The sequence below is a fragment of the Geotrypetes seraphini genome, chromosome 12, assembly GCF_902459505.1.
Source record: "Geotrypetes seraphini chromosome 12, aGeoSer1.1, whole genome shotgun sequence".
Taxonomy (NCBI): Eukaryota; Metazoa; Chordata; class Amphibia; order Gymnophiona; family Dermophiidae; genus Geotrypetes; species Geotrypetes seraphini.
This window is the reverse complement of record NC_047095.1, coordinates 37,465,367-37,492,908: the sequence shown is the minus strand read 5'-3', so window position 1 is coordinate 37,492,908 and position 27,542 is coordinate 37,465,367. Positions and strand designations below refer to the sequence as shown.

Here is a 27,542-nt window from a genome sequence, read left to right as displayed (position 1 = left end):
GGTCACTAGTACCTGGCAAATACCCAAATAGTAGCAACATTCCATGCTACCAATCCAGGGCAAGCAGTGGCTTCCCCCATGTCTGCCTCTATAACAGACTATAGGCTTTTTCCTCCAGGAAATTGTCCAAACCTTTCTTAAAACCAGCTACGTTAACTGCTCTTACCACAACCTCTGCCAATGAAATCCAACATGTAGACAGTCATGGATGGGTCCGTATCCACTACTATATACACAATGGATTTCATTAAAGTGCTCACCAACTCGATGATTTGGTCATCTCTGCTTTATGGGGGGATTTTTTTTTTTTTTTCCCTTTCTGATATTTGGTGCAGTTTGTTTTATATTCGTACACACATACATAATGTTTAGTACTGATGTTGTATTTATGTGCATGAAAGTTTTCTACAAATACATATAATGGTCTTATCAATAAATGTGCTATGAGCCATTCTTGCCCTGAACTTTTGCAGGTAATTCTTTCAGAAACAAACAGCAGAACTTTTCTTGCTGAGACTGGAAGGAAAATGTTGTCTGCTTTGATTGTGAAAGCTAAAAAGGTAATATACTCTCATGGTCTTCTGTGTGAAAGTCAAACTGTGTACAAAAAATTTAGTTGAATAATGTTACTGCAAGTTCTGACAAAATGGAAGAGCACCCAAAATGGCCATTTGTAGTAGCAATTCCTGTGATATTGCTGGAAAACACCGTAGTGGAAACAAGAATTTTGTTAATCTGTGAGCTATGTGTGTGGTGGGAGTGTGTGGTGCAGTGGTTAGAGCTACAGCCTCAGCACTCTGAGGTTGTGGGTTCAAATCCCACACTGCTCCTTGTGACCCTGGGCAAGTCACTTAATCTCTCATTGCCCCAGGTACATTAGGTAGAGTGTGAGCCCACCGGGACAGACAGGGGGAAATGCTTGAGTAAACCACTTAGACTGTAAGTGGTATATAAAAATAAATAAGTAACAAGAAAAATGAAGTCCTAATAAAAGTGTCAAATTGCTCCAAGTGGAATAGGAAACTGCTAACAAACCAAAGGGCAAACACTTATTACCTAATTTCAGAATTCTTCAAATTAACCAGGAGCCAATGTTTTGGCAGTGCCTTCCTCGGGGAATAAGCAAAATTCACCATCTACTTATCTTATTCAGTGCAGTAAAAATAGCCATCTTGGTTACAAATATCAAACCCAAGGAAACACTAGTAAATGGTGTCTAATCCTACCAACCAATCAGTGGTTTTATAGAAGTGAATTAATGACCTCACAGTCCAAGATGCACTAGGGGGCAATTCTGCTGCCGGGCACCTCCATTTTGGTGCTTTGAGGACTTGCAATGGGAGCCTAGGATGCCTAGGTGTCATATGTGTAACCTGGTATTGGCATGCTTAACAAATGGGTGTCTGCAGTTATACCACCCATAGAGCTGGTATACGTGTGGTTAGGGGTGGACCAAATGACTTCCAACAGCTAAGTATATATAACCAAAAGTTTATTGACAATGCACTCAGTTTTAGAAAGAGCCAAAATTGGGTGCTTTGTCAGTAAACATTTAGCTGTTGGCTGTTGGAAGTCATTTGGTCAACCCCCTACTCTCTTTCTTTTGTAGGGATTTTTTTCTTTCGTCACCGTTTTTGGAGTTGTGCTTGCTATAAGTATACAGTATTCTGAAAGTTATGTTAATATCCTTCTAGAACAGGGCCACAATCCAGTCGGGTTTTCAGGATTTCCCCAATGAATATGCATGAGATCTATTTGCATGCACTGCTTTCATTGTATGCTAATAGATCTCATGCATATTCATTGGGGAAATCCTGAAAACCCGACTGGATTGCGGCCCTCGAGGAGGAACTTTGACACCCCTGTTCTAGAAGGACCACAGCGTCTTTTGTTCCTTCTACACACTTATCCTCATGAAATTGGCTTTCATATTTGGTTTGTTATTATCAGGGACTCCTGATACAGGCGTTGTAGCCAAAACACATTACGTGTCGAGTCCATGACTTGCCAGATGTTTTCAATATCAAAGCACCAACAACCTTAGGTAGTTTCAGTTTCAGCGGTGCAGGCTGTGTGTACTATAAATTCCTATCAAATACCTTAGTATGCCGATTCCATGAGTGCTATATCGTCAATTTCTTCAGCAAACATGGCCGTGGCTTTTTTGGAGAGAATTTATACGTAATGATGTAATGTAATGTAATGTAATTTATTTCTTATATACCGCTACATCCGTTAGGTTCTAAGTGGTTTGAAGAAAATATACATTAAGATTATAAATGAGAAGTAAGAAGGTACTTAAAAAATTCCCTTACTGTCCCGAAGGCTCACAATCTAATGATCTCTTGTATACATAACCAATCAGATCCAAAACCGGACACGGAACTATTTTAAACTAATGTCATCCATTCTACCTCTGTATTGAGACCCTTAGGTTTAACTGTATTTAGTAAGAAGATCCATTTTTGTTCTTTAAAGTTTAAACGTTCTATATATTTATGATTGTTTGACTTTCTTGCACTTGTGCTGAAATATTGGTTGCAATTAAACTGGGTTCTGCTCTCTTCTATTGGACGTTTCCTGTGCAGAATTGACTGTCTCTTTTGCCGGCCCATTCTTTATCCACCACCCTTGCAAATGCACTCCAGATAAGTTACACGGGTATTTGTAAAATAGCACTTAGGCGCCCCGCTGGCACTTTCATGAATAAGTGTGTCACTAATTACTGTCTACGTTTTTCACACCATTAAAATATGTCTAATACTTATTATTATTCTCCACCAATAATATATATCCCTCTCTGACTTAGAGAGATATATATTATAAAGAACTATTAATTGGGGGGGGGAAGTTAGCTCACTTGATTAACACTCAGCTCTGTAATTAAATATATATGAATCAAGGACCAAGAACCAGACCATGTACAAATAAACTGAAAATTTAATTCTTTTTAAAGCAGGTATAAAATTGCAACCAAGCAGGTAGAAACAGTTTACAGATGGGATCTTTAAGCAAGAATTAACAGACATACACAGACAAAGTTTCTTTAAGATTAAGGGCTCCTTTTACAAAGGTGCGCTAGTGTTTTTAGCGCATGCACCATATTAGCACGCGTCACCCGAAAAACTACCGCTAGCGCGCGGGGCATTTTAGCGCACACTATTCCGCGCGTTAAGGCCCTAACGCACCTTCGTAAAAGGAGCCCTAAAGGTTCAAAGTTATTCACACATGTGGGTTGAAACAGTCCTTAGAAGGCCGAGCACATGTTTAGAAGCACATGTTTGCAGCTTAGTCCAGCACTGGTGATCCAGGAGAAAGAGGAAGAAGAGAGCCAAGAGAGCCAACCCCACATGTCATCCATGCTTTATAGATGTGGGGAGGATTCCCAGGAAGCAACAAAATGCAGGGGCTGTCTCTATCTCACATCCAATCATACAGTAGTGCATCACAAAGCAGGGCAGTCTTTATTTCACTGATGTCATGATGGGATTTTCTTGCAGACAGTGGGCAAGCACTGATCTATGCTTTTGTGTATTCACCGTAGCTGCCTTTGTCTGGCCATTGTCCTTTTATTTAACACTGTCTGAAGGCAAACTGGCTCAGTCTTTTTTCTGGAACAGCCAACCATGCTTTTGGAATGGGTGCTTTTAGCACAGCACCTGGATAAGATGTCTGAGGCAGGGGTGGACTCCAGACTTTTCAGAATCCCAGTTAGAAATCATTTTTACTTTAAGTCCATCATTTCAAGCAAACTTAAATATACTTATTGGGAATAAAAACACACAGTCTACTAAGCATGCACTTACTACATACAAAATACTTATTAAACCTTGAAAGAAAGGAAGAGAGAGAAAAAGGGCAGGGGAGGGGAAAAAGAGAGACAATTTGTGTACAAAGTGTGGTAGATAGTATAACGAGAGACCAATTTGTGTACAGAGTGCGGTAGATATTTGCAGATCACGCTACAAGTGTACGTAAGTGCTAGTATCTGAGACAAGAGTGCAGGTGACCTGGATTTGATGTATTACAAATGGAAATGACTAGTTTACTCCCTTTTTAGGCAGTGTTCACTTCAAGTGCATTTGATAATAATTGGTTTACTTTATAGAATCCAAAGAAGTTTGAAGATATCTTTGATGAAATGCTATATTTTTTAGAGCAGAAGGACCACTGGGAGAGTACGAAAATGGAGCTTTTTGCCAGAGGGGTGAGTGAAACTGCTGTATAATTTCATCGTTCCTCAACTGTGCAGTGGTCTAAGGTTTCTGGATTGATAGCATTGAAAACTAAGCCCAGTATTTAGCCACAGCAGTCAACAGTTAAGTAAAATGCCAGCCACTATGATTAAAATGAAATGGAATATTCATAACATAACATAACTTTATTCTTCTATACTGCCACAAACTAACGATTTCTAGGTGGTTTACACAGAAGAGAACGGGACAATCAGCAAAATACAAAAATATCAGTAATAAAAGTACATGTTACTTAGAATATAAACAATGTAAAATTTTTGCTATGAGAAAAACTTCAATTAAGAAATGAATTTATCAAATAGTACAGTCTTAATTTATTTTCAAAATGCGCCATAAGACAGCATGGCTCCACTAATATAGTTACCCCACCAGGACTGTTGTTTAGTTGCTTGAAATGCAAGAGTCCTATCCAAAAAAGACCTGTATCTACAGCCTGTGATCTTTGGATAGGCGAATAAATTGCAATTCCTGGTTATCCTCATTGGGCTATATAGCACGAAATAAGATAGCAGGTAGGTAGGGGCCAATCCCCAAACCAGCTTAAAGCAAATACAGGAGAACTTAAATATTACTCGTGCTTCTACCGGCAGCCAATGCAACATTCGGTAGTAAGGACTAATATGATCATTCTTCTTCAACCCAAATATCAGACGGACAGCCATGTTTTGCATTATTCTCAATTTTCTTTGGTGATCCCAAATAAACAGTGTTGTAATAGTCCAGTATAGATAACACCAGTGCCTGCATCAATAGTCTGAAGGATAGAGGATCAAAGTATTTTTTGATGGTCTTTAGTTTCCATAGCGCAAAAAAGCACTTCTTCACCACTAAATTTGTATGTTCTACCATAGTTAAATGAAAGTCTAATGTGACTCCTAATATTTTTATAGATTTTGACATTAGGTAATCAGAACTAGTACCCAGATAATAGCTGGCTCTAGTTGAAGCACTGACTTGGAAATGTTATCTGGTTAGCAGCAATATTCAGATTGATAACCAGATAGCTAGTTGGATAAAGTTAGGACATTTTTGATATCCAGTGGTTTATATGGCCATTGACCAGATAATCTCTAGTTCTACCTGGTGTCTACCCACAAACTGCCCTGGCACTGTCTGGATAGTGCTGAGGCAGTCATAGGATATATTCATTGGCTTTCTCCAGTTAGGGCTTCCGAATAACCCTTTCACTAGCACATAGCCAGTGAGCAGCAGTTGCTCACTGGATTAGTTCCTTTGAATATTGGCCCCTAAAGTCATTCATTTATCCAAATTCGGCATAAGAAACATAGATACATGACAGCAGATAAAGGCATCCACTATTCCCTCATTTCCCTAAGAAATCCCACGTGTCCGTCCCTTGCTTTTTGAATTTAGATACAGTCTTTGTCTCCACCACCTCTACTGGGAGACTATTCCATGAATCTACCATCCTTTCGTTAAAAATGTATTTCCTTAGATTACTTCTGAGCCTATCACCTCTTAATCTCATTCTGTGCCCTCTCACTCTGGAGTTTCCTTTCAATTGAAAGAGATTCACCTCATATGTATGTATGCCACATAGGTATTTAAACTTCTCTATCATGCTTCCCCTCTCTTACCTTTCCTCCAAAGTATACATATAGAGATCTTTAAGTCTGTCCCCATATATCTTATGACACATAGACCATCAACCATTTTAGTTACCTTCCTCTAGACCAGTGGTCTCAAACTCAAACCCTTTGCAGGGCCACATTTTGGGTTTCTAGGTACTTGGAGAGCCTCAGAAAAAATAGTTAATGTCTTATTAAAGAAATGACAATTTTGCATAGTTTCTAAATCTTTCCTTTTGGCTAAGTCTTAATAATAATATTGTAATTTATAGCTAAAGAGACATATGATCAAAAACCTGCTTTATTTTACTTTTGTGATTATGATAAATATACCGAGGGCCTCAGAATATTACCTGGCGGGCCACATGTGGCCCCCGGGCCATGTGTTTGAGACCACTGCTCTAGACCGACTTCATCCTGTTTATATCTTTTTGAAGGTGCAGTTTCCAGAACTGTACACAATATTCTAAATGAGGTCTCACCATTCTTATATAGGGGCATCAATACCTCTTTTCTCCTACTGGCCATTCCTCTCCCTAAGCACCCAAGCATCCTTCTATCTTTTGCTATCGCCTTTTCAACCTGTTTGGCCACTTTAGGATGATCACATACTATCACACCCAAGTCCTGCTCCTCTTTCTTGCAAGTATTATCACATTATCCCACCAGTGTGCTTCACACTTCTTCAGAAGGTTCCTTACCAGGCACTGAGAAGGTTGTTCTTTTTCCATATTCATTGAGCTCTTCACCTCTTTCCTCAGGCTGCCCACCGAGATGTGGTCCCAGTTGCCATGGTAGACTTTATTCTAGTGGGCTCTTGCCTTCTGGGATCTGAACTGAGATTAGAGAATGACACAGGGACAAATTTTTCCCCATCCACATGGGAAGTCATTTTCCCGTCCCGGCAAGTTCTTTTCCTGTCCCTGCCCCATTACTGCAAACTCTGTCCTCATGTGCACAAGCCTCTAACACTTTAAAATCATAAGTATTTGAGGCTTGTGCGGTAAAGACAGAACTTACATTAATGGGGCGAGGACAGGGACATTGACAAAACTCGTGGGGATGGGGAAATTGAGTTCTTGCTGGGACGGGAAAAATTTGTCCCCATGTCATTCTCAACTGAGATCACCAACCGCTTTCACTATCTGAATGACTTTTGGATGGTTCTTGCTTTTGATCAGTCATAGCTGGTTTCAGACTAGATGCTTAGAAGAGGCCACATTTTTAGAAGAACTGGACATTCTGTAAAGTATTGGGTCCAAAATATTCCAGCTGGGGTAAATCAGATAAGCAAGCACTTTGAGATAGGGCAGGGTGTCCAAGTCTTTTTAGCAATGGGCTCGCATGAAGAGAAATCTATGTGTATGAGTCACATGAACTTTTTAATAGTGAGCCACATAATCAAAAAAGCCATATAAACATAAGAATATAAGAACATAAGAATTGCCACTGTTGGGTCAGACCAGCGGTCCATCGTGCCCAGCAGTCCGCTCACGTGGCCACCCTTAGGTCAAAGATCAGTGCCCTAACCGAGACTAGCCCTACCTGCGTACGTTCTGGTTCAGCAGGAACCTGTCTAACTTTGTCTTGAATCCCTGGAGGGTGTTTTCCCCCACGACAGACACGACAGAATCCGGAAGAGCGTTCCAGTTTTCTACCACTCTCCGAGTGAAGAAGAACTTCCGTACATTCGTACGGAATCTATCCCCTTTCAATTTTAGAGAGTGCCTTTTTGTTCTCCCTACCTTGGAGAGGGTGAACAACCTTTCCTTATCTACTAAGTCTATTCCCTTCAGTACCTTGAATGGTTTGATCATTTCCCCTCTCAATCTCCTCTGTTCGAGGGAGAAAAGGCCCAGTTTCTCTAATCTTTCACTATACGGCATGTGGAACTTGTGAATATTTTAGCCTGTTATATCATTTGTACTCATGAAAATATGTGAATTTCATATTCACTATTAAAAAAGGGTAAGGGATTTCATATTCTACCTTTCTATGGTACAATCAAAGTGTTTTATATATATAATTTATACAGGCACTATTTCTATCCCTAGTAGGCTCACCATCTAAGGGATTTTTTTTTGTGCCTGTGTTAAATGGCAAATTTGTGCATTATTTGCTCTAATCCCCAAATACTATAAAAAGTGCTAAAAACTGCACACACAAATTTGGACACATGTGCAATTTAATTAAATAATGAACCAATTAGTGTTGATAATTGGGATCTTAATGAGCAATTGGTGCTAATTGTAATTAAAATTTATGTGCATAAACTTAGGTGCAGGATCTGTGTCTAAATTTTACACATGGGTTCAAAAAGGGGATGCAAAAATGGGTCATGGGCAGAGTGGGGGCATTCCTCAAATGGAGTTTATAAAATAAGGTGGATTCATGCCTAATTTAGGTACGAAGATTTACATCACATTTCAGTTGGTGTAAATGGTCATACCTAAAGTTAGGCACAGTTACTGGTGCTAATGCTATTTTATAAACGGCACCTAAAATTCTCCCTCTTTTATCAACCTGCATTAGAGGTTTTTAGCGTGGGCTGGCAATGTAAGTGCTCTGACTCTGATAGGAATTCTATGAGCATTGGAGCATTTCCCATATCAGCCCGTGCTAAAAATCTCTAGTGCAGCTTGATAAAAGCCAGCCATTGAGTGCTGTTTATAAGAACATAAGAATATCCTTACTGGGTCAGACCAATGATCCATCAAGCCCAGTAGCCCGTTCTCACGATGGCCAATCCAGGTCACCAGTACCTGGCCAAAACCCAAAGAGTAGCAACATTCCATGCTACCGATCCAGAGCAAGCAGAGACTTCCGCCATGTCTTAATAACATACTATAGACTTTTCCTCCAGGAATTTGTCCAAACTTTTCTTAAATCCAGGCACAATTTATAGAATTCAATCCTTAATGCATTTTTTTTTTAATGCTACACAGGTTAAGTACTGTATATACTCAAATATAGTCCAAGATTTTTGGGTCCAAAAATGGGGATCTCGGTTTATATTTGAGTCTACCCACCCAGTAGCATCCTTTCTTCTCCACCTGGAACCGGCAGCCCCAACCCGAGACTGAGCCTTGCGAGACTGCTACTGGAAGTCTCGGAAGCCATTTTCTTCACTGAGAGAGCACGGGCAGGAGTGAGTGAGGATCACTCCTGCCCCTAAGCCCCGCTAGACCACCAGGGAAATACAGTAGGCCTAGGGATCCTACTGCTAGGTTCGGGAGGGGGTGGGTTTTGCCTCTTTAGGGCGGGGGAAGGAGAAGGGAGGGGTGCACTGACGGCCAGGAAATTGCTGGGTCAGGATTGCTGACGGCAGGGGAACTGCTGGTGCGGTTTGGGCAGAAGAAGGATACTACCAGAAGGGAGTGTGGGTGGGTAGGAATGCCTGGGGGATGTAGGGGAGGAATGGTATAATATAAACCCTCAGTTTATATTTGAGTTACCATTTTCTCCTAAAAAGGGGGATAAAAATGGTATCTTGGTTTATACTCAGATGGGTTTATATTCGAGTATATACAGTAATAATGAGATGAAGTCAAACATGTAAGTGCATGCAAAACGAATAGTAAGGGTTCTTGTTTGGCAGAGATTGGCTTATACTTGATAGAAAGGGATTGGGGGATGGGTTGTTTCCTACTACCCTGGCCCCATTAAAAGATAGTGAGCCTGACTTTGGGTTCACTATCTTTGGAATGTGTCAGGAATGTGCAACCTTCTGGGCCGCAACAGCTCAGAGTTTGATTTAGCACTTGAGTCATTCCCCTCAGTAAACTGGGCTGTGACAAAATTGCAGATTTTACCACAGCTTAGTAAGCAACCCTGTCATGGTTTGAGTTGAAACATGGTGTAAACAGAGTGAGTACAGTTTTGTCTTCAGCTTTATGGTAACAGATTTTATTAGTCTGACCTGACATATTGCTCTCTTTAATTTTCCTTAGTGCTCTTGAGTTTTATGAAACCTATTCATCCCATCAGATATGTGGATTATATGCTTATTTTTAGGCCTATACTAATCATGCCCAAAACTCACCCAGACCATACCCTTTTGCTACAGGCATATTTTTCAGTTTTAGATGTGTAGTCCAGCTTTGTAAAATCAGGATTTAGATGTTTATGCATATCTAAAATGCAAAAAGTGTTTCTGAACTAGACTTCATAATTTCTAAGCATTTAGCAGTGATAAATTCACTGTTAATATGGTGTACAATGATTTTTAGTAGCATGCAGATTCAATTTTTTGTTCTTTTATAAAAGACAAGTCAATTTGGTTATAAACATCTTTTTTTTCATTTGTTTAATACAGGTTAAAAAACTAAATTTCTATGACATTGTTTTGGATTTTATATTAATGGATTCGTTTGAAGATCTAGAAAACCCGCCTTTTTCCATACAGAATGTAGTAAATAACAGATGGCTGAATTCCTCCTTTAAGGAAACAGTAAGTTCTTTGCTCTCTCAGCGAACCTTGATAAATATATATTGCTGGTGTCAGCAGTTGGGTTGGTTTTTTTGGGGTTTTTTTGGCAAATGTATTTTTTGGAAGGTGATCAACCCAGACAAAAATTTCATGCTTTAAGTACTTTATCATCTGTACAATTCTGAGTGTTTTACAGGCTTATGAGGCAAACTGACGAGCAACTAATATTTGAGTCTTATGTGCATGGCTGCATCTAGGCTTGAAATATTGACTAACTGCCGTGGCTAACCTTTACCCAAAATGCAGTTCACTATAATGTGATTTTTTTTTTCCCCCAGAATGTTCACCCAGCAGCCTATCCTTGATATGGAGGGACCATTCTTCCTCTGGATAGGTTGCAATCCAGTCAACCAGTTTCTCAGCAGTATCTATTTGGCATTCATTCCTGTACTAACATTCTCTTTCCCTGAAGATTTATGACTTACTCTATGAAAGAATTTGCTTCTGTTTTTCTTATTTTGTATGACTCAAGTCCTTATTTGGACAAATTGCTGAACCATGCCCCAAACTACTTAAAGTTTGGCACTAGTAAAATTGCACCAAAAAAAACCCTCCCAATAATGTGTTCAGCTTTTCTGTGTTTTCCATTTGAAGTATTTCTGATTCCAGAGCATTCAGTTTGGCACATACATACTCTTGGAATGGCTGGCCCTGGATTTACAATATCTGCTTCTAAGCTGAGTAAAAATCCGTTTGTAATGCTTTCTCATCTAGTGCAGTGGGTCTCAACCTTTTTATATTTAGATGCACCTGATGGACAATATTCATTTATGTGACACACTGAACGCTAAAATTCACAGCTGAACAACAAAAAAACTTCTCCTAAATATATATTATTGACCATAAATTTAAGATGAATTTGCCTACTATTCAATCCCATGTAAAAAAAATTGTATTTAAGACATCAGTCCCAGACTTTTTGCTTGTCATACAAATCAAATACGCACTCAAATTCTAGTGTCACCTCAATAGTAGCAACACAAAATCCACTGCTAGATAGTGAATCAATACAAAACCTTGCAAATGTGCAACTCAAACTATGTGGCAAACAAAACCCATGGACAGTAGACCTGCATCTTTTCCAGTTGAGGCTGGTGGCAGCAGTTATTGAGGATAATCAGGAAGCAGAAATAAAGGACCTTTTAGGGGGAATTCAGAAACCTGATTCTCAAGATCTCTGCTTTCTCCAACTTTCAGACACAATTATTAAGGAAAGCATAGGTTTGTTGTCTTTTACTAAATTTTTTGTGTGACACCTCCCACCTCACGGGGACATACTGGTTGAGAACCACTGATCTAGTGCCACACCGTTGCATTCAGTTACCAAGAAGTAAGCTGCATCGCTGTTCACATTGAATGACAGCGGACCAGGAAATGAAAAACATTATTTGCAATTAATTAGCTAGGAGCAGGTTTGCTTTATCTGACTGTTATTAGAGTATATAACTAAATATATCAAAAGGTACAATAGGTGACACTTTGGAAATATCAAAAATATTGAAGAAGAAAGATTGAAAAATTGAAAAAAATATAACACTGATGTATGAAAGTTATTTATAATTGTATGGAGTTTTTTTATAAACCTGTGATGATGAGGGCGGCTTAGGGCACTTGTGTAGTCCCGGCTGCTCTCAATTGAGGTTTATTTTTCTCCGTTGTGTTTTTTGATTTTGTCAAGTCTTTTCTGTCCTTTTGGTATGAATGAATCCCTTCTACCTAACATCATTTACAATACGTGTTGAATTTAAGTTTTTGTGTTATTAGAGTATGCCATTAGTATATTACATGGAAGCATGGCAATATGGAAGTTAATGGCACATAAGGACCATGAGACTCATTTAGTCTGCCTAATTTAATTTCCATTGCATTGCCCTTGGCTTCTGTTAACCTATCTTCCCTTTCATGCTTGAGGATCCTTTGTGTGCATCTCACCCTTCTAGAATTCTGTTATTGTTCGGTGGATGTCTTGACTAAGATACAGCGAGCCTCATAAGAAATAGCAACCACAGGAAATGACATCAGAGGGAAAGCCAATGCCAGTGGGAGCAGCGAGCCAGAGAAGCTGCTCGCGCTGGCAAAAATTTAAAGAGGCATGGGGTTGGAAGGGAGGGCGGGGGGGGGGGGTACCACCGCCCTGTTTGCCTCCTATCCTCGTTATGCCACTGATCTCTGTTGGATGTCTCAAGAAAGTGAAAGTAATACAGACCTTAAACTTGGGTTCTTGCTGTATACTGTTGATTTTCTGGGCAGGAGGTTGCTTGGGTTATGATGTGGGAAAACCTCTCTCTTTATTGATATTTTCTTCTTTAGGCTGTGGCTTCAAGCTGCTGGTCGGTGCTGAAACAAAAGAGGCAGCAGATGAAGGTATCTTTTCTGTGGAATTGTTAAGTCTTTTTTTTTTTCTGGTAAACAACGATGACTTAATGAAAAGCCAAGTCATGCAATCTGTTTCACTCATCTCTGGCCTTAATACTGCATTGTAATACTGTGGCAGAAAAGAAAGCATTCAGTGGAAAAAATGTGTCGGAGGCCTCAAACTGAATCAAAAAATATAGGTTCCCCCTTTTATCAAACTGCCTTAGGGTTTGTTTTTTTTATCACAGGTTGCTGTGGTAAAAGCTCCGATGCTCATAGGAATTCTGTGAACGCCAGAGCTTTTACCTCAAGGACCCACGATAAAAAAACCCTAATGCAGCTTGAAAAAAGGAGGCAATAATAATACAATAGTACAAAAATATTTAAAAGGTACGTTTTGATACCTAAGGCCCTCTTTTACTAAGGTGCACTAACCGATAATCGCACGCTAAACACTAACACGTGCATATTAGTCTATGGACACGTTAGTGTTTAGCACACGCTAATCAGTTAACGCACCTTAGTAAAAGAGGGGGTAAATGTTGGTACCCAAATGCCAAATTACCTCTATTTTATAACAAATTATAGGTTCTCAGGTGCTATTATAGAATAGTATGTAAGTGCGCAAATTTTGGGCAGCTAATGTTTGTCACCCTTTATAGACTTGTTGTTATATGCTTTATCTATAGCTGATGGCTATGTATTACTGAAACCCAGGCCAGTCTATTTTTTTGTTTATACCTAGAGGCAGTATATGTAATAAATCTAGTTCTGTCCACTCTATAACAGAAGCTGATCATAAGCTTCCTTCCGAACATTCGGTTGGTATTTATTATGGTGCACTTCTAGTCCTGTGGAAAGCAAATCACGAGAAGCTGGTGTGCAGTGGTTAAATAACGGTACATTCAGCTTATTGTGGCAAATACATCTTCTTTGCTCAGTCTTACACAAACAGTCCTTTTGGCCTTCCTTAAGCGTCACTGGAGCACCAGATAACTTAAACCACTTGCACAGTGTCAGAGAATGATGCAGTGGATAACTTGTAATTGTTTCCTATAGAGAAAGAAGAAATAGTGCTGTTGAAAGATTGTGGAGAGAACGAGTAGTGTCCATATTCAAGCTGGTCTTTAATATCAGCAACATCTGGTCCACATTTGGGAGACTGTAGAAAGACCATATCACATAATCGATATTCCATCCCCTCTAAATAAAGAAATTAACACTATTGTAACACTTGTGATCTAAGTGTGTTCCAGTTCCATTGATGCTATATTGTACGTGATATACTCTTGGCGAGAGAGGTAACATACCAGTCAACCAAGCTTCCATATGTTCCTTAGCTGATATCAATAACAAGTCATATGATTGGCCCAGTGATCAACATGCACATACATAGAGCCATGATTAAACATAGAAACATGATGGCAGATAAAGGCCAAATGGCCCATCCAGTCTGCCCATCTGCAGTAACCATTATCTCTTCCTCTCTCTATGAGATCTCACATGCCTATCCCAGGCTTTCTTGAATTCAGACATAGTCTCTGTCTCCACCATCTCTTCCAGGAGACTGTTCCATGCATCTACCACCCTTTCTGTAAAAAAGTATTTCCTTTGATTACTCCAGATCCTGTCACCTCTTAACTTCATCCTATGCCCTCTCATTCCAGAGCTTCCTTTCAAATGAAAGAGACTCAACTCATGCACATTTACATCACGTAGGTATTTAAACGTCTCTATCATATCTTCCCTCCTGCCTTTCCTCCAAAGTATACATATTAAGATCTTTATGTCTGTCCCCATACACCTTATGATGAAGACCACGCACCATTTTAGTACACTTTCTCTGGACTGACTCCATCCTTTTATATCTTTTTGAAGGTGCGGCCTTCAGAATTGTACACAATATTCTAAATGAGGTCTCACCAAAGTCTTACACAGGGGCATCAATACCTCCTTCTTTTTCCTACTGGCCATACCTCTCACTATGCATCCTAGCATCCTTCTGGCTTTCATCATCACCTTTTCAACCTGTTTGGCCACCTTAAGATCAACACATACAATCACACCCAAGTCCCACTCTTCGGTCATGCACATAAGTTCTTAACCCCCTAAATTGTACCATTCCCTCGAGTTTTTGCAGCCCAAATGCATGACCTTGCATTTCTTAGTATTAAATTTTAGCTGTCAAATTTCAGACCATTCTAAAACCTTCGCCAGGTCTATCCTCATGTTATTTACACCATATTGCAGATTTTGGTATCATCCGCAAAGAGGCAAATCTTACCAATCAGCCCCTCAGCAATATTTCTTACAAAAATGTTAAAAAGAACAGGCCCAAGAACCAAACCTTTTGAGGCACACCACTGGTAACATCCCTTTCCTCAGAGCGATCTTCATTGATCACTACTCTCTGTCATCTTCCATTCAACCAGTTCTTGACCCAGCCCATCACTTTGGAACCCATCCCGAGGACTCAGTTTATTTATTAGACGTCTGTATGGAACACTGTCAAAGGCTTTGCTAAAATCTAAATACAACACATCTAGCGCACTCCCTCTATCCCATTTTATGGTCACCCAGTCAAAGAAATTGATCAGATTTGTCTGACAAGACCTACCTCTAGTGAATCCATGTTGTCTCCAGTCCAGTAATCCACAGAGTTCCAGAAACTTAACCATTCTCTGTTCTAAAAGCGTTTCCATTAATTTGCTCATCACAGAAGTCAGACTTACCGGCCTGTAATTCCCTACTTCTTCCTTAAATCCACTTTTGTGGAGAGGAAACACATCCACCCTTCTCCAGTCCTCCAGTACCACTCCTGACTCTAGAGACTCATTGAAAAAGAGAGTCAGCTGAGCCACTAGAACTTCCCTAAGTTCTTTCAGTACCCTTGGATGTACACCATCCAGCCCCATCGCTTTGTCTACCTTTATTTTAGCTAGCTCCTCATGAACACAACCCTCTGAAAATCGATCAGTGTCTACCACTCCTCCATCCCTATTATGCCTGTTGGAAATCTGAGGTCCCAAAAATGCTCTGTTATCTCCATAGCTCTTCTTTATGTTCAGCATAATCTTTTGCATATATGATTATATCAGTGCCTGTATTGATAACTTTGACCATCTGGCACAGGGGTTCTCCAGCAAGTTCTCAGGATACAACAAGCCAGCCTGGAATTCAAGCTATCAGCAGTGAATATGCATGAGATAAATTTGTATTCACTGTATGCAGATCAATCATGCATATTGTATGCAGATCTATCATGCATTTGATTAAGGGTATCTTGAATTCCTGATTGACTGAGAGGTGGTGGAGAGTAAAACTGTGACTGAGTTCAAAGAAACGTGGGATGAACACAAAGGATCTAGAATCAGAAAATAAGATTAAATATTGAACTAAGGCCAGTACTGGGCAGACTTGCACGGTCTGTGTCTGTATATGGCTGTTTGGTGGAGGATGGGCTGGGGAGGGCTTCAATGGCTGGGAGGGTGTAGATGGGCTGGAGTAAGTCTTAACAGAGATTTCGGCAGTTGGAACCCAAGCACAGTACAGGGTAAAGCTTTGGATTCTTGCCCAGAAATAGCTAAGAAGAAAAAATTAAAAAATTTAAATTGAATCAGGTTGGGCAGACTGGATGGACCATTCGGGTCTTTATCTGCCGTCATCTACTACTATGTTACTATGACTGGGTATGTCCGAGGACTAGGCTGAGAGCTCTGATCTAACAGATAAAGCACATTTAGCACATTTACATGATATTGTTATCTAGCATTGTTAGGATGTAGGAATGTATTCAGTCCAGTACTGCTTGTGCGTATTTAGATCATAAGGACTGCAGAGGGTTGGTTTTTTTTGTTTTTTTTGGGGGGGGGTTAGTTTATACCTGGCATTTCATTTCATTTTATCACATTTTTGATTCATTCATTGCAGTCTTGTATAATGTACAAATATAACTATAGATAATTAAAAGAACACTAAATGGCAAAATCATAACATATAAAATACTAAAATAAATTGCTAAACAGAAGTTTTAAGTCCTCTATAAAATTTTAACAAATCATACCTCAGCCTCAGACAGTGGTAAGGTGTTCCAAACCAATATTTAAGTTATGGGAAATGCCCTCCTATGTTCTTGCATCATGCTTGATTCATAGGAGATGCTGAAAGTAGTTCCTTCTGAGAGGATCTTAATACCCGAGAAAAACATAAACAGGTGGAGGGGCATAATCAAAAGAAACGTCTAAGTCCGTTTTGGCCTAAGTCACAAGTCGGACATGGGAAAAGGTCCATTTTCAAAAAATACGTCCAGCTTTTTTTTTTTTTTTTTTAAATTGTCCAACTGTACGTCCAGCCATCTGATCATCCAGACTGCTAAGTCATCCATCTTTATACCCCATTTTCAACCAAAAATTCATCTAACTCGAAAACGCTTAGAAAAAGACCTTTTGGACATGGGAGAGGCCAGAAAAGTAAGGGATTGGACACCCAGACATGGCAACAGAGTAGTGGGGCACCTTATAGGGCACTGCTATGAACATCACAAAAAGGGTGCCAAATAAATATCTCAAACCAGCTCCCTTATAGGTCATGGTGAGCCCCCCCAAAACACCCCCAGAATCTACTAGACCCACCTATCTACCACCCCAATAGCCCTTATGGCTGCATGAGCCACTTATATGGCAATACAAAAGGGTTTGGTTTTTTTTTTGGGGGGGTGCACATGTTTCTCCATGAATGCAGTGATTAGAGTGGCTTATGGGCCTGGGTCCTTCTCTCCATGGGTCATTAACCCACCCCCAAGACCACTTAAGCCACCTCTGTGCAGCTCTACTAGGCTTTCCTATGCCAGGCTGCCAGGTGTTGATGATCTGGAGGCAGATATGTAAAGTTGTTATTGCATTTTTTTTTAATGGGGGTGGGGGGTCAGTGATCATAGGGGCAGTGTATGGGGGTCTGTACTTTGTGTCTGCAGTGCTTATCTGGTTACTTTGGATACCTTCTGTGGACTTAGACCTGGTTTTAGATGGCTTAAGTCATAACGTCCAAGTTCCGTCTTGGCAGTGTTGTAAAACTTTCGGTTATACATGCAGTAAAACTAAGTCTAGACTCACAGCCTGCCCAAATCCTGCCCTCGACACTTCTCCTGAAGCGCCCCTTTTAGCTCTGGTCTTTCAGCAGCAATGTGAAGGCCTAGGTCATTTTTAAATACATCTAAAACCTGGTTTGATTATTGGCACTTGGACGACTTGTCTTTTAGATCATCCAAGGGCCGATTTAGGCTGGTTTTTAGATGTTTTTTCAGTTTCAATTATGAGCCCCTAAGTGTTTCTGAGAGATATACTGGGCTTATCAACTGCTTAGCTTTAAAACTTAATAAAAGCAACTGCTTAAATAGGGAACCAATGAAATATGCAGAGAATAGGTGAAACATGATCCTAAAACCTAGTACCTGTTACCAATCCTGCCAGAGAGCTCTAAATTCACTGAAACTTCTTCAGGCTCCTATACGGCAAACTCACATACATGATTTGAGCTTCCTGGTGACGTGTGCTCTCAAGTCTTGTAAAAGTAAATTAAAGACCATTTCGGTAGTCAGTCAGAGAGTTGACTAAACCCTGAGTAGCCAAGTCCTTTGATGAGAAAGAAACTGGGTTTCCTTAAACATTATAAGGTAAATGAACACTTGTAATTGCTGCCAAAACCTAGGCTTTGATAAACTTGACTCCAGGGATACGCCTAGATCTTTGACCTTAGTCCCTACTGAGAGCAGTATACTATCTGGAGATAAACAACTGTCACCCTCTGAAATACTTTATCCAATAAAAAGGACTTTGGTTGGCAGTAGCTTCTAGATCATCTCTCATTAGAAACATCAATTGGCATTCATTCACAAAAAAACGAAGCCCTACACTACACTGTGTAATAGCATCATGAAGCAGTTTGAGATAAATATTAAGAGCAGGGAAGAAAGTATTGAACTTTGTGGATCGGTATCCACAGACAAAATAAATGTGCTCCAACAATACTTCTTATTGTCTGTTATGGAAAAATGACTAGAACTAAGCAAAAACCTTTCTCCTTAATCCTAGGTTCCACAGGTGCTGAGGGAGCATAGTAGGATGAATTGTATCAAAGCTGCCATATCTAGTAAAATCAATTCCATATGCTTCCTCAATCTAAAAACAACTGTAATGTAACAGGGTCACTAAAACTGGCTTGGTGCTTCTCAGAGTACAAAATCCAGATTAGAAATCGGTCAATTAATTAGTGTAATTTAGGAAGTCTAAATATTAGTTATAGACTGTATGCACAGGGGACAATTCTATAACTCAGGCAATTAGATTACAGGGGTTGTGAGACTATTCTATAGTATGAGCATTTATGTGCATTGGTGTTTTAATAAAATACTAGCCTAAATTGGCATCTCTACATCTACATGTCCATAGCAAGCATAAATACATGAGCCATAATATGGCACATAATCATGTAATTTATTCTGTAAATTATAAATGATGGACACACTCATGCCCCAACCATACTCCTTCCCTGATGAACACCTCACTGCATTTACCCACTAAGGCAATTGGGTGCATAAGTTATAAAATACCACTGATCACATGGTTAGCACTTGCATAAGTACAGGTAACTGAAGATGTCACATGCATAAGTGCTAGAATTCTAGAACCTGGCGACCTGTTATAAAATAAGGGGGTGAGTTTGTGGGTTCGACTCCTGCACTGCTCCTTGTGACCCTGGGCACGTCACTTAATCCCCATTGCCCCAGGTACATTAGATAGAGTGGGAGCCCACCAGGACAGATAGGGAAAAATGCTTGAGTACCTGAATAATTTGTAATCCGCATAGAATTGTAGGATATGTGGAATATAAATCATTAAAAATTAAAAAAAAAAGCAGAAGAGATTGGAAGGAGGTCTAAAGGGGTTTTTTTTCTCAGCTACTATGGAATTCCTTTTAAGAACAGATATCATTAAAATTTAAATCCATTGGGTAGTGTCCCCTTTTTTTATGGGAGGGCTTCAGTATTGACAGGATATAGCCAAACTATGCTGGACCCCCATGACTTTTTCCCTCTTGGAAAGGAGCTCCTGATATTAAGTGGATTAATACTCTGATCGACAAGTCGATGAAGCCGTCCACGCAATGTGCGGCGGCGGCAAAAAGGGCAAACAGAATTCTAGGAATGATAAAGAAGGGGATCACGAATAGATCGGAGAAGGTTATCATGTCGTTGTACCGGGCCATGGTGCGTCCTCACCTGGAGTACTGCGTCCAACACTGGTCGCCGTACATGAAGAAGGACACGGTACTACTCGAAAGGGTCCAGAGACGAGCGACTAAGGAGTTGCCCAGGGTTAAGTGATTTACCCAGAGTTACAAGATGCTGCAAAGGGAATTGAACCTGGTTCCCCTGGTTCTCAGCCCACTACACTACTACTACTACTACTACTAATTTCTATAGTGCTGCCAGACGCTTTTTTATTGGGATACCTGCTCTCAACCATGTGTAAATATCTGTGCCTATGTGGGTTTTTCTTTTTTTTAATAAAATAGGCATAAAGTTGGGGCCTACTGGCCTTCCCAGCCTAGACAAACTATTTTAAAACTATCCTGCACATGTACAGTATAAGAATTACTCAAAGACTGTGTTATATATGAGGTTTCTTTCTAGACCAGTGGCTCTCAACCCAGTCCTTGGCTTGTGTCCAATTAATCTGGTTTTCAGATATCTACCATGCATCTGAATGAGAAAGATTTTTATACACTTGCTCTGTTAAATGTAAATCTATTTCATGCATATTCATGGTGGATATTCTGTAAACCAGAGTGGTTGGGTGTATCTCAAGGACCGGATTGACTTAAAGGAGTGATCTGTTTAGTCTAAAACATCAAATAAACTATCAACTTTTAGCTCATGCCGTTTGTTTACAGTAAAAAGGTACCACAATCCAGTTTTCTCCAAGACTAGTATAGCTATATGAATTATGTCTCACAATCGTGCATTCATGAAACAATTCTCTCCCTTCTGTGATGTTTCTCAGGTACCAGATGGCTTCTTTGCACACTTCTATGCCATTTGTGATCAGCTCAGTCCTATTTTGGCATGGGGCTTCCTGGGGCCTAGAAATTCATTCCATGATTTGTGCAGCTTCTTTAAGGTATTTCATCTGATTTTTATCCATTTTTTTTTAATTGTAGGTAGGTTACTTTTTTCATTATTTGGCATTTTGTAAGTCAGACTTTGTATAAGGCATTTCACACATGCTAGACATAGAGGGGCAAATTCTATAAATAGCGTCCCGATTATAGGCAGCGGTAGGCATCCTACTGCTGTCTAGTCAGTCAATTGGGATGCACATTAAAAAAAAAATAAAGCCCCAAGGAGGATCACCTACATTGTAGGTGTTTTCGCAAGTCTAGGGAGGTGCGTAGGGCCGTCTAAGCTCACCTAAGGCTAGGTGTGGGCATGGTTTCGCACGGAAGTGGCCTTAGGGGAGCTTAGGCAGCTGTAGGCATCTCCCTAGGGCCACAATAGGTGCCTGAAATGTAGCCAGCAAAATGCTGGTCTACATTTCAGATAAATGTGGCTGCTGATCTGATCGCTGCAAGGGAATCTCCCTGCCATGATCATATTAGCGGCCACGGAAGGTAACCCGTGCCCCTCCCCCCTGCAAAGACTACCGGCAGGAGGGATGCCCAGTCCTTCCTGCCAAACCCCTGAAGCCGCCTCCCCCAAAATGTCCACGGCCACCACCCCAATACATCCCCCGGCAGGAGGGTTGCCAATCCCTCCTGCTGGAACCCCCCACTCCCACGAAATATCAAAACCCCCCACCCTGAGACATCCCCCAGCAGGAGGGATGTCTAGTCCCTCCTGCCAGAACCCCGCACCCCTCCCGACGAGATATTTAAACCCCCCTCTGAGACATCCCCCGATAGGAGGGATGCCCAGTCCCTCCTGCCGGAAACCTCCCACCCCCCGAGACATCCCCTGGCACCCAGACCCCCTCCCCCAAAGTACCTTATTGAGTTGGCTGGCCGGATGGATGCTTACTCCCTCTGGCTAGCAGGCCTGCCTCCAATGAATGGTGGGGCTTCCCCTTCCCGGTGCATCGTGGGATGCATTAGGGAAGAGCCTAAGGCCCTGATTGACCCTGGCACTTAAGGGCCCTCCCATAGGAATCTTAGGTCGCTCTTGTAGTGCATTCTGGGATGCACTGGGAGTGGCCTAACATTCTGATTGGTCATATCCCTTAGGCCACACACCCCCAATGGGGTCAAAGAGTCAATGCTTGGAATAGGCCAGACTTTTTTTAAATGGGAGGCCATATTTTCACACTTGCTAATTTTCCAGGTTTTTCAGTTAACAATCTAATATTTGCATGTGAGTCATCCATTGATATAAGCTTTTGTTCTCATAGAACACCAGGGTCAATGATACCCTGACTGTACTGTCTGATCAGACCAAATCAGAAATCTCAGCAGCCTTGAAAATATAAAAGCAGTCCTTCAGGGTTAAACAAATATTCATACAGCCAGAGACACAATATCCTTCCTCCTCCTTGGGTCTTTATTCCAGCAGTGAGCTCACTAGAGGGACAGGAGGGTAGTGTATGATTACAAAACTATACAAAAAGAGAATCTTCATACTCATATTTCTCACGCTCAGCTTTGTAAACATCTTTCTAAATTCTGTCTTCACAGTGCAGCTTACATTTTCTTTTTTTTAGTTTGGAAAGTTCAGGTTTTATAATTATACAACTTGTCCATATGAGCTCACAGCCAGTCAGGTTTATAAACTAGCTACAACAAATATTCATTATATAAATCTGCAAATACTGAATCTCCACTGCATGCAAATTTATCTCATACATATTTATTGTAAATAGCTTGAAAATCTGCCTGGCTGTAGTGTCAGTACTACTTCCTTCCCTCTGCTTTTAAGAGTACAGGATCAAACCCACAACCTCAGGGTGCTGAGGCAGCTGCTCTAACCTCTAAGGCTTCACTATGCCTAGGAGTGTCATATGCAAACTATATCCCCCCCTGCACTTTTGGTGGCATCATGTAGCACCTTCAACTTTTCTCTGCTTACCCAAGCACATCAAATGCCCCCCCACACACACACACACACACACTTTAAAATTTGATGTACCGCTTAATAAGAATCTAAGCAGTGTACAAAAATATAAAGTTTTAAAATTCCAAGGTGTCACATATTAAAACATAGACAAAGACAGAACATTCTAATACATATGGAAAGGGGGTGTGAAATACAGTCCATGATAGGATAGATGTACAAGAAATAGGAAGTACAATAGGAAGGTGTGTGCTCTTCATTTGATGTTGTAGCTTAGAGTTCTAGGTATTGCAAATCATAAGTATCTTTAAATAGGAATGTTTTTAAACTAGATTTGAATTTGTCTATGGAGACTTCTTTCCGGAGGTTCAATGGTAGTGAGTGCCATAAGGTTGGTGCGGTCACTGAGAAGATCTTTTTGCGTGTGGTGTCACAGAATAGATGATGTAAAGGGTATTATTGATGGTTAAACCATGTCAACTTATTGGTTTCTATGATGACTTGCTCGGACCGCCAACAACCAATAAGTTGACATGGTTTAACCGTCAATAATACCCCGACCCTGAAGAAAGCTCTTGAAACGCATTGGAAGGGGTAGTATCTGCTTGCTGCAACATGAGATAAGGTTTACACTTAAATTTTAAAAACTTTATTATGAATATTAGAGAAAAGCATTTTAAATAAGGATCATTGCATTTAATATAAAGGAACCTGTGAGGATGTGAGCCGATGTGTGTTACGCTACCACATAGCATTGTAATCTGAGGTTCGAAGAGTCTACTGCGGACCTCACCATTGAAACAACATTGAAACTTTAACTTGCTGTGAGGTATTAAGTGGGGGCCAACATTTTGCAAGCCTACATTTCAGATGTCTATCTCCTATCTACGGAGATGCATACCGGTGCTTAAGCCCCCCAAGACCACTTCTGGTCAAAGCCACGACATGACCCACCTTGGGCATGCTTAAGCATCACTACACATCTCAGAAGGACTATTATGTGGGTGTCCTGCCTCAGGGAGGGTACTTTTTAAAAACGCACATCCTGATTGGCTGCCCATTGGACGTCTACCGCCACCTGCCATCAGGACACGCGTTTTTGAGAATCAGGCCCTAATTGGCTAACACAGGTGCACTTAGCACCATTCAGGAAGCAGCGCGGGACAAAGCAGGTGCGCAAAAAGCTCGCACCTGCCTTGTGCACCACTCTGCCAATGCCGGAAGAGATCAGGGGAAGAGATCAGGAGGCAGCTGTCCAGCGAGGCAGGAATGCGGAAAACGTGCTGGACCGCCAGGATTTTAAAAAAAGGTACCGGGGAGGTTGGTGCTGTTATATTTGCTCCATAAGATGTACCCTTATTTCCACACACTTTTGGGGGGGGGGGGGAAAGTGTGTCTTATGGAGCAAAAAATATGGTATTTTAAAAGTGCTGTGTTTAAATCTGGATATAGTGCAAATCCCGCCTTACCATGTTAAGCCCAGGTTCTAACAAATTTTTAGCAAAAGGACCTTGTATAGGTTTTTGCGACTCACAAATGGAAGATTAGATTAGACCAGGGGTGTCAAAGTCCCTCCTCGAGGGCCACAATCCAGTCGGGTTTTCAAGATTTCCCCAATGAATATGCATGAGATCTGTTAGCATACAAGAAAGCAGTGCATGCAAATAGATCTCATGCATAGTCATTGGAGCAATCCGGAAAACCCGACTGGATTGTGGCCCTCGAGGAGGGACTTTGACACCTCTGGATTAGACCTTTAAGTGCATTAATATATAAAAATGATGTTACTGAAAATAAACACTAGCTATATATTTTATTTTTATTTACTTAGGATCAAGCACTTTATTTCCTCAAAGACATTTTTGACTTTGAGAAGGTTCGCTATTCAAATACAGAGATTTTGGCAGAGGACATTATGCAGTTGCTACGTCGTCGGACAGAACTTTTTGTGGCGTACCTGGAAGCAGATTCACTGAGGCACGCAGTTAATGAGCGTGAACGTGGCATGTCCGGTGGGTCAGTGGAAACAAAAGTGCAATGACTTGAAACAAAGGGAACCTTAAAACTGGACAGTGCCTTGACTCTTTTTTTTCAGGATGTGTAAACTTCAGATTTTTGGCTTTCTGACCTCAAAATCTGCAAGACAGGTGGATTTGGATTCAGTGAGGTTTGAAGAGCAAAGTGAAAAGGAAATTATGATGATTTGTGTGAGCTGAGGATAGCAGCTCCACTCTTTGCTGTAAATATTCCAAATATATGATAAAATGTGCAATACTTACAAAAATTTCATCTGTTTGTGAAGCATAGCACATTTGCTACAGAGGCTTGCTGTCAACATTAACGGCATTAGCTGAGCCTGGATCCTTAATGGCTGAAATGTTCATCCAGTATGGCGTCTATGGCTATGCCATGTGTTTGATTGCCTAAAAAGTTGCACTTTAGATGGTCATATGCACACTTCCTTTTAATTTGTGAAATAGTACAGTTGTGCAATAAAATCTTACACTTGAAAATGTTATATTTTCTTTGCACTGCTTACTGTATCTGTGCTAATATTTTGAAATGAAGTAACAATGTGGTGTTGGCAAGTGATATAATGACAGATTAGTGTAGGTGATATATATTTTTAATATGTTATTTGGTTTTGCTAATTGTTCAATTGCACATATTTATATTTATTATATTTTATTTGTATATATATGTCATCGTACACAGGGTATCTTGCAGCAAGTTGCAGAAGTGTACACTTCTAGCACAGAAAAAGTAAGTGTGCTTTATAGTCTTCTTGTATTCCAGAATTATTATTGATCCTTCAATAAGCTGAAATATAACACTGCTTGGGGTGGGGTCACTGGCTAGCACTGAGATATTAGTAGAGTAGAAGCAGCTGAATGGAGCAGTTATGGTTGCAATGATCAGTACATGCACTATTCTATAGGCACGTGGGATCTCTTAGGGAGAAGAGGAGATAGGGGATGCTATGGATGGGCAGACTGGATGGGTCATTTGGTCTTTATCTGCCATCATATTTCTATAACCATTAAGCTCTATGACCTCATAATGCAAGTGTTAAGAGCCTTAGCCAATAGGGAGAGGAGGAGATAGTGGATGTTGTGGATGGGCAGACTTGATGAGCCATTTGGCCTTTATCTACCATCATATTTCTGTTTCCATTGTATGTATACAAGATACAAACTTTTAAATAATCATTTCTGATGCATCTTATGAACATTGTCAGCCTAATTTTTATTTCAGATTACTGTCAGTTTACTGTACAAAATTGGTGTGAATCCATCAAAACAGAATGTGGCACAATGATGATAATGGACAATACAACAAATAAACCAACCCATCAATAATAATTAATAATGAAAGTTGTGTTCAGTTTTGGGGTTGATAGCCCCAAAAGGAGAGAGGCTACCAAAATGGTGTATGGTGTACATGAAAGCCTATCCCATGCTTTCTTGAATTCAGACAGTCTCTGTGTCCATCACCTCTTCTGGGAGACTGTTCTATGCATCTACCACCGTTTCTGTAAAAAAGTATTTCCTTAGATTACGCATGAGCCTATCACCTCTTAACTTCATCTTATGCCCTCTCATTCCAGAGCTTCCTTTCAAATGAAAGAGACTAGACTCATGCACATTTACATCATGTAGGTATTTAAATGTCTCTATCTCCCTTCTCCCACCTTTCCTACAAAGTATACATATTAAGTCTGTCCCCATAAGCCTTATAATGAAGACTACACACCATTTTAGTAGCCTTCCTCTGGATTGACTCCATCGTTTTTATATCTTTTTTGAAGGTGCATTCTCCAGAATTGTACACAATATTCTAAATGAGGTTTCACCAGAGTCGTATACAGAGGCATCAATACCTCTTTTTTCATACTGGCCATACCTCTTTTTTACAGAAAGTGTGGTAGATGCATGGAACAGCCTCCTGGAAGAGGTGGTGGAAACAAAGACTGTGTCTGAATTCAAGAAAGCCTGGGATAGGCATGTTGGATCTCTTAGAGGAAGAGATAATAGTTACTGCGGATGGGCCATTTGGCCTTTATCTGCCATCATGTTTCTATTTCTATATTGTGTCTTCTCAAATATAAATTCTCCTCAAAGGGGATATTCAGTAGCTAGTTATTCAGATTCAAAATGCTCAAAAGCTTATTTTGGAAGGGCCTGAAAAAAAAAAATTCTTTGAGTACAAAGAAGGTGGAGCCAGCTTATACTCTCTATTATTGAACTTCTCTATATAATCAGTCTCCCTCTCAGAGGGATCCAACTTCCTAGATATGTGGCTTTAATTTGCATTCTCAAAGTTTGTGTGTAGCTCTCATTATTTCCTATGGAAGGAAAAAAAAATATTTTTTCTTTTCTTTTTACTCCCATGAAAAATCATAGAAGCCAGCTTGTGTCACCTTATTTCCTTGTATTATGATTCAATAAAAATGGAAACAGAATAAAATCTCAGGAGTTGGAAAAAAAAAAAAAGGTCCTGTTTTGGAGTTCTTTTTTGATACCTTTACAGAGATAGTACTATGAGTGTACTAGAATATTCTGATATTTCTTCCAAAGCAGTGTTGTGTCCATTTGTCTGGACTGTTACCTGTTTAACATACCAGTACTCACTAACTACACACTCCCCATCCCAACCAATGCATTTATACATCAAACTTGCATTCACTTTCATACAACGCAAGGCCATATACTTCACACACACTCACACTCCAGTACTCAGACTCGTTGTTCATA

The 27,542-nt window shown here is 40.3% G+C and overlaps 1 protein-coding gene across 5 annotated transcripts in view; it reads left to right on the top strand.

The window, feature by feature from the left end:
• MIGA1 (mitoguardin 1) overlaps positions 1–26,356 on the top strand; it is a 98,912-nt gene extending 72,556 nt beyond the window's left edge. For all 5 annotated transcript variants that reach the window (XM_033916641.1, XM_033916642.1, XM_033916640.1 and 2 more), the window contains 6 exons: positions 474–560; positions 4,109–4,207; positions 10,161–10,295; positions 12,645–12,698; positions 20,750–20,866; positions 24,620–26,356. In XM_033916641.1, the coding sequence (XP_033772532.1) occupies positions 474–560; positions 4,109–4,207; positions 10,161–10,295; positions 12,645–12,698; positions 20,750–20,866; positions 24,620–24,829 (702 nt within the window). In that variant the 3' untranslated portion in view covers positions 24,830–26,356. The remainder of the gene's footprint in view (positions 1–473; positions 561–4,108; positions 4,208–10,160; positions 10,296–12,644; positions 12,699–20,749; positions 20,867–24,619) is intronic.
• Positions 26,357–27,542: the final 1,186 nt, after the last annotated feature.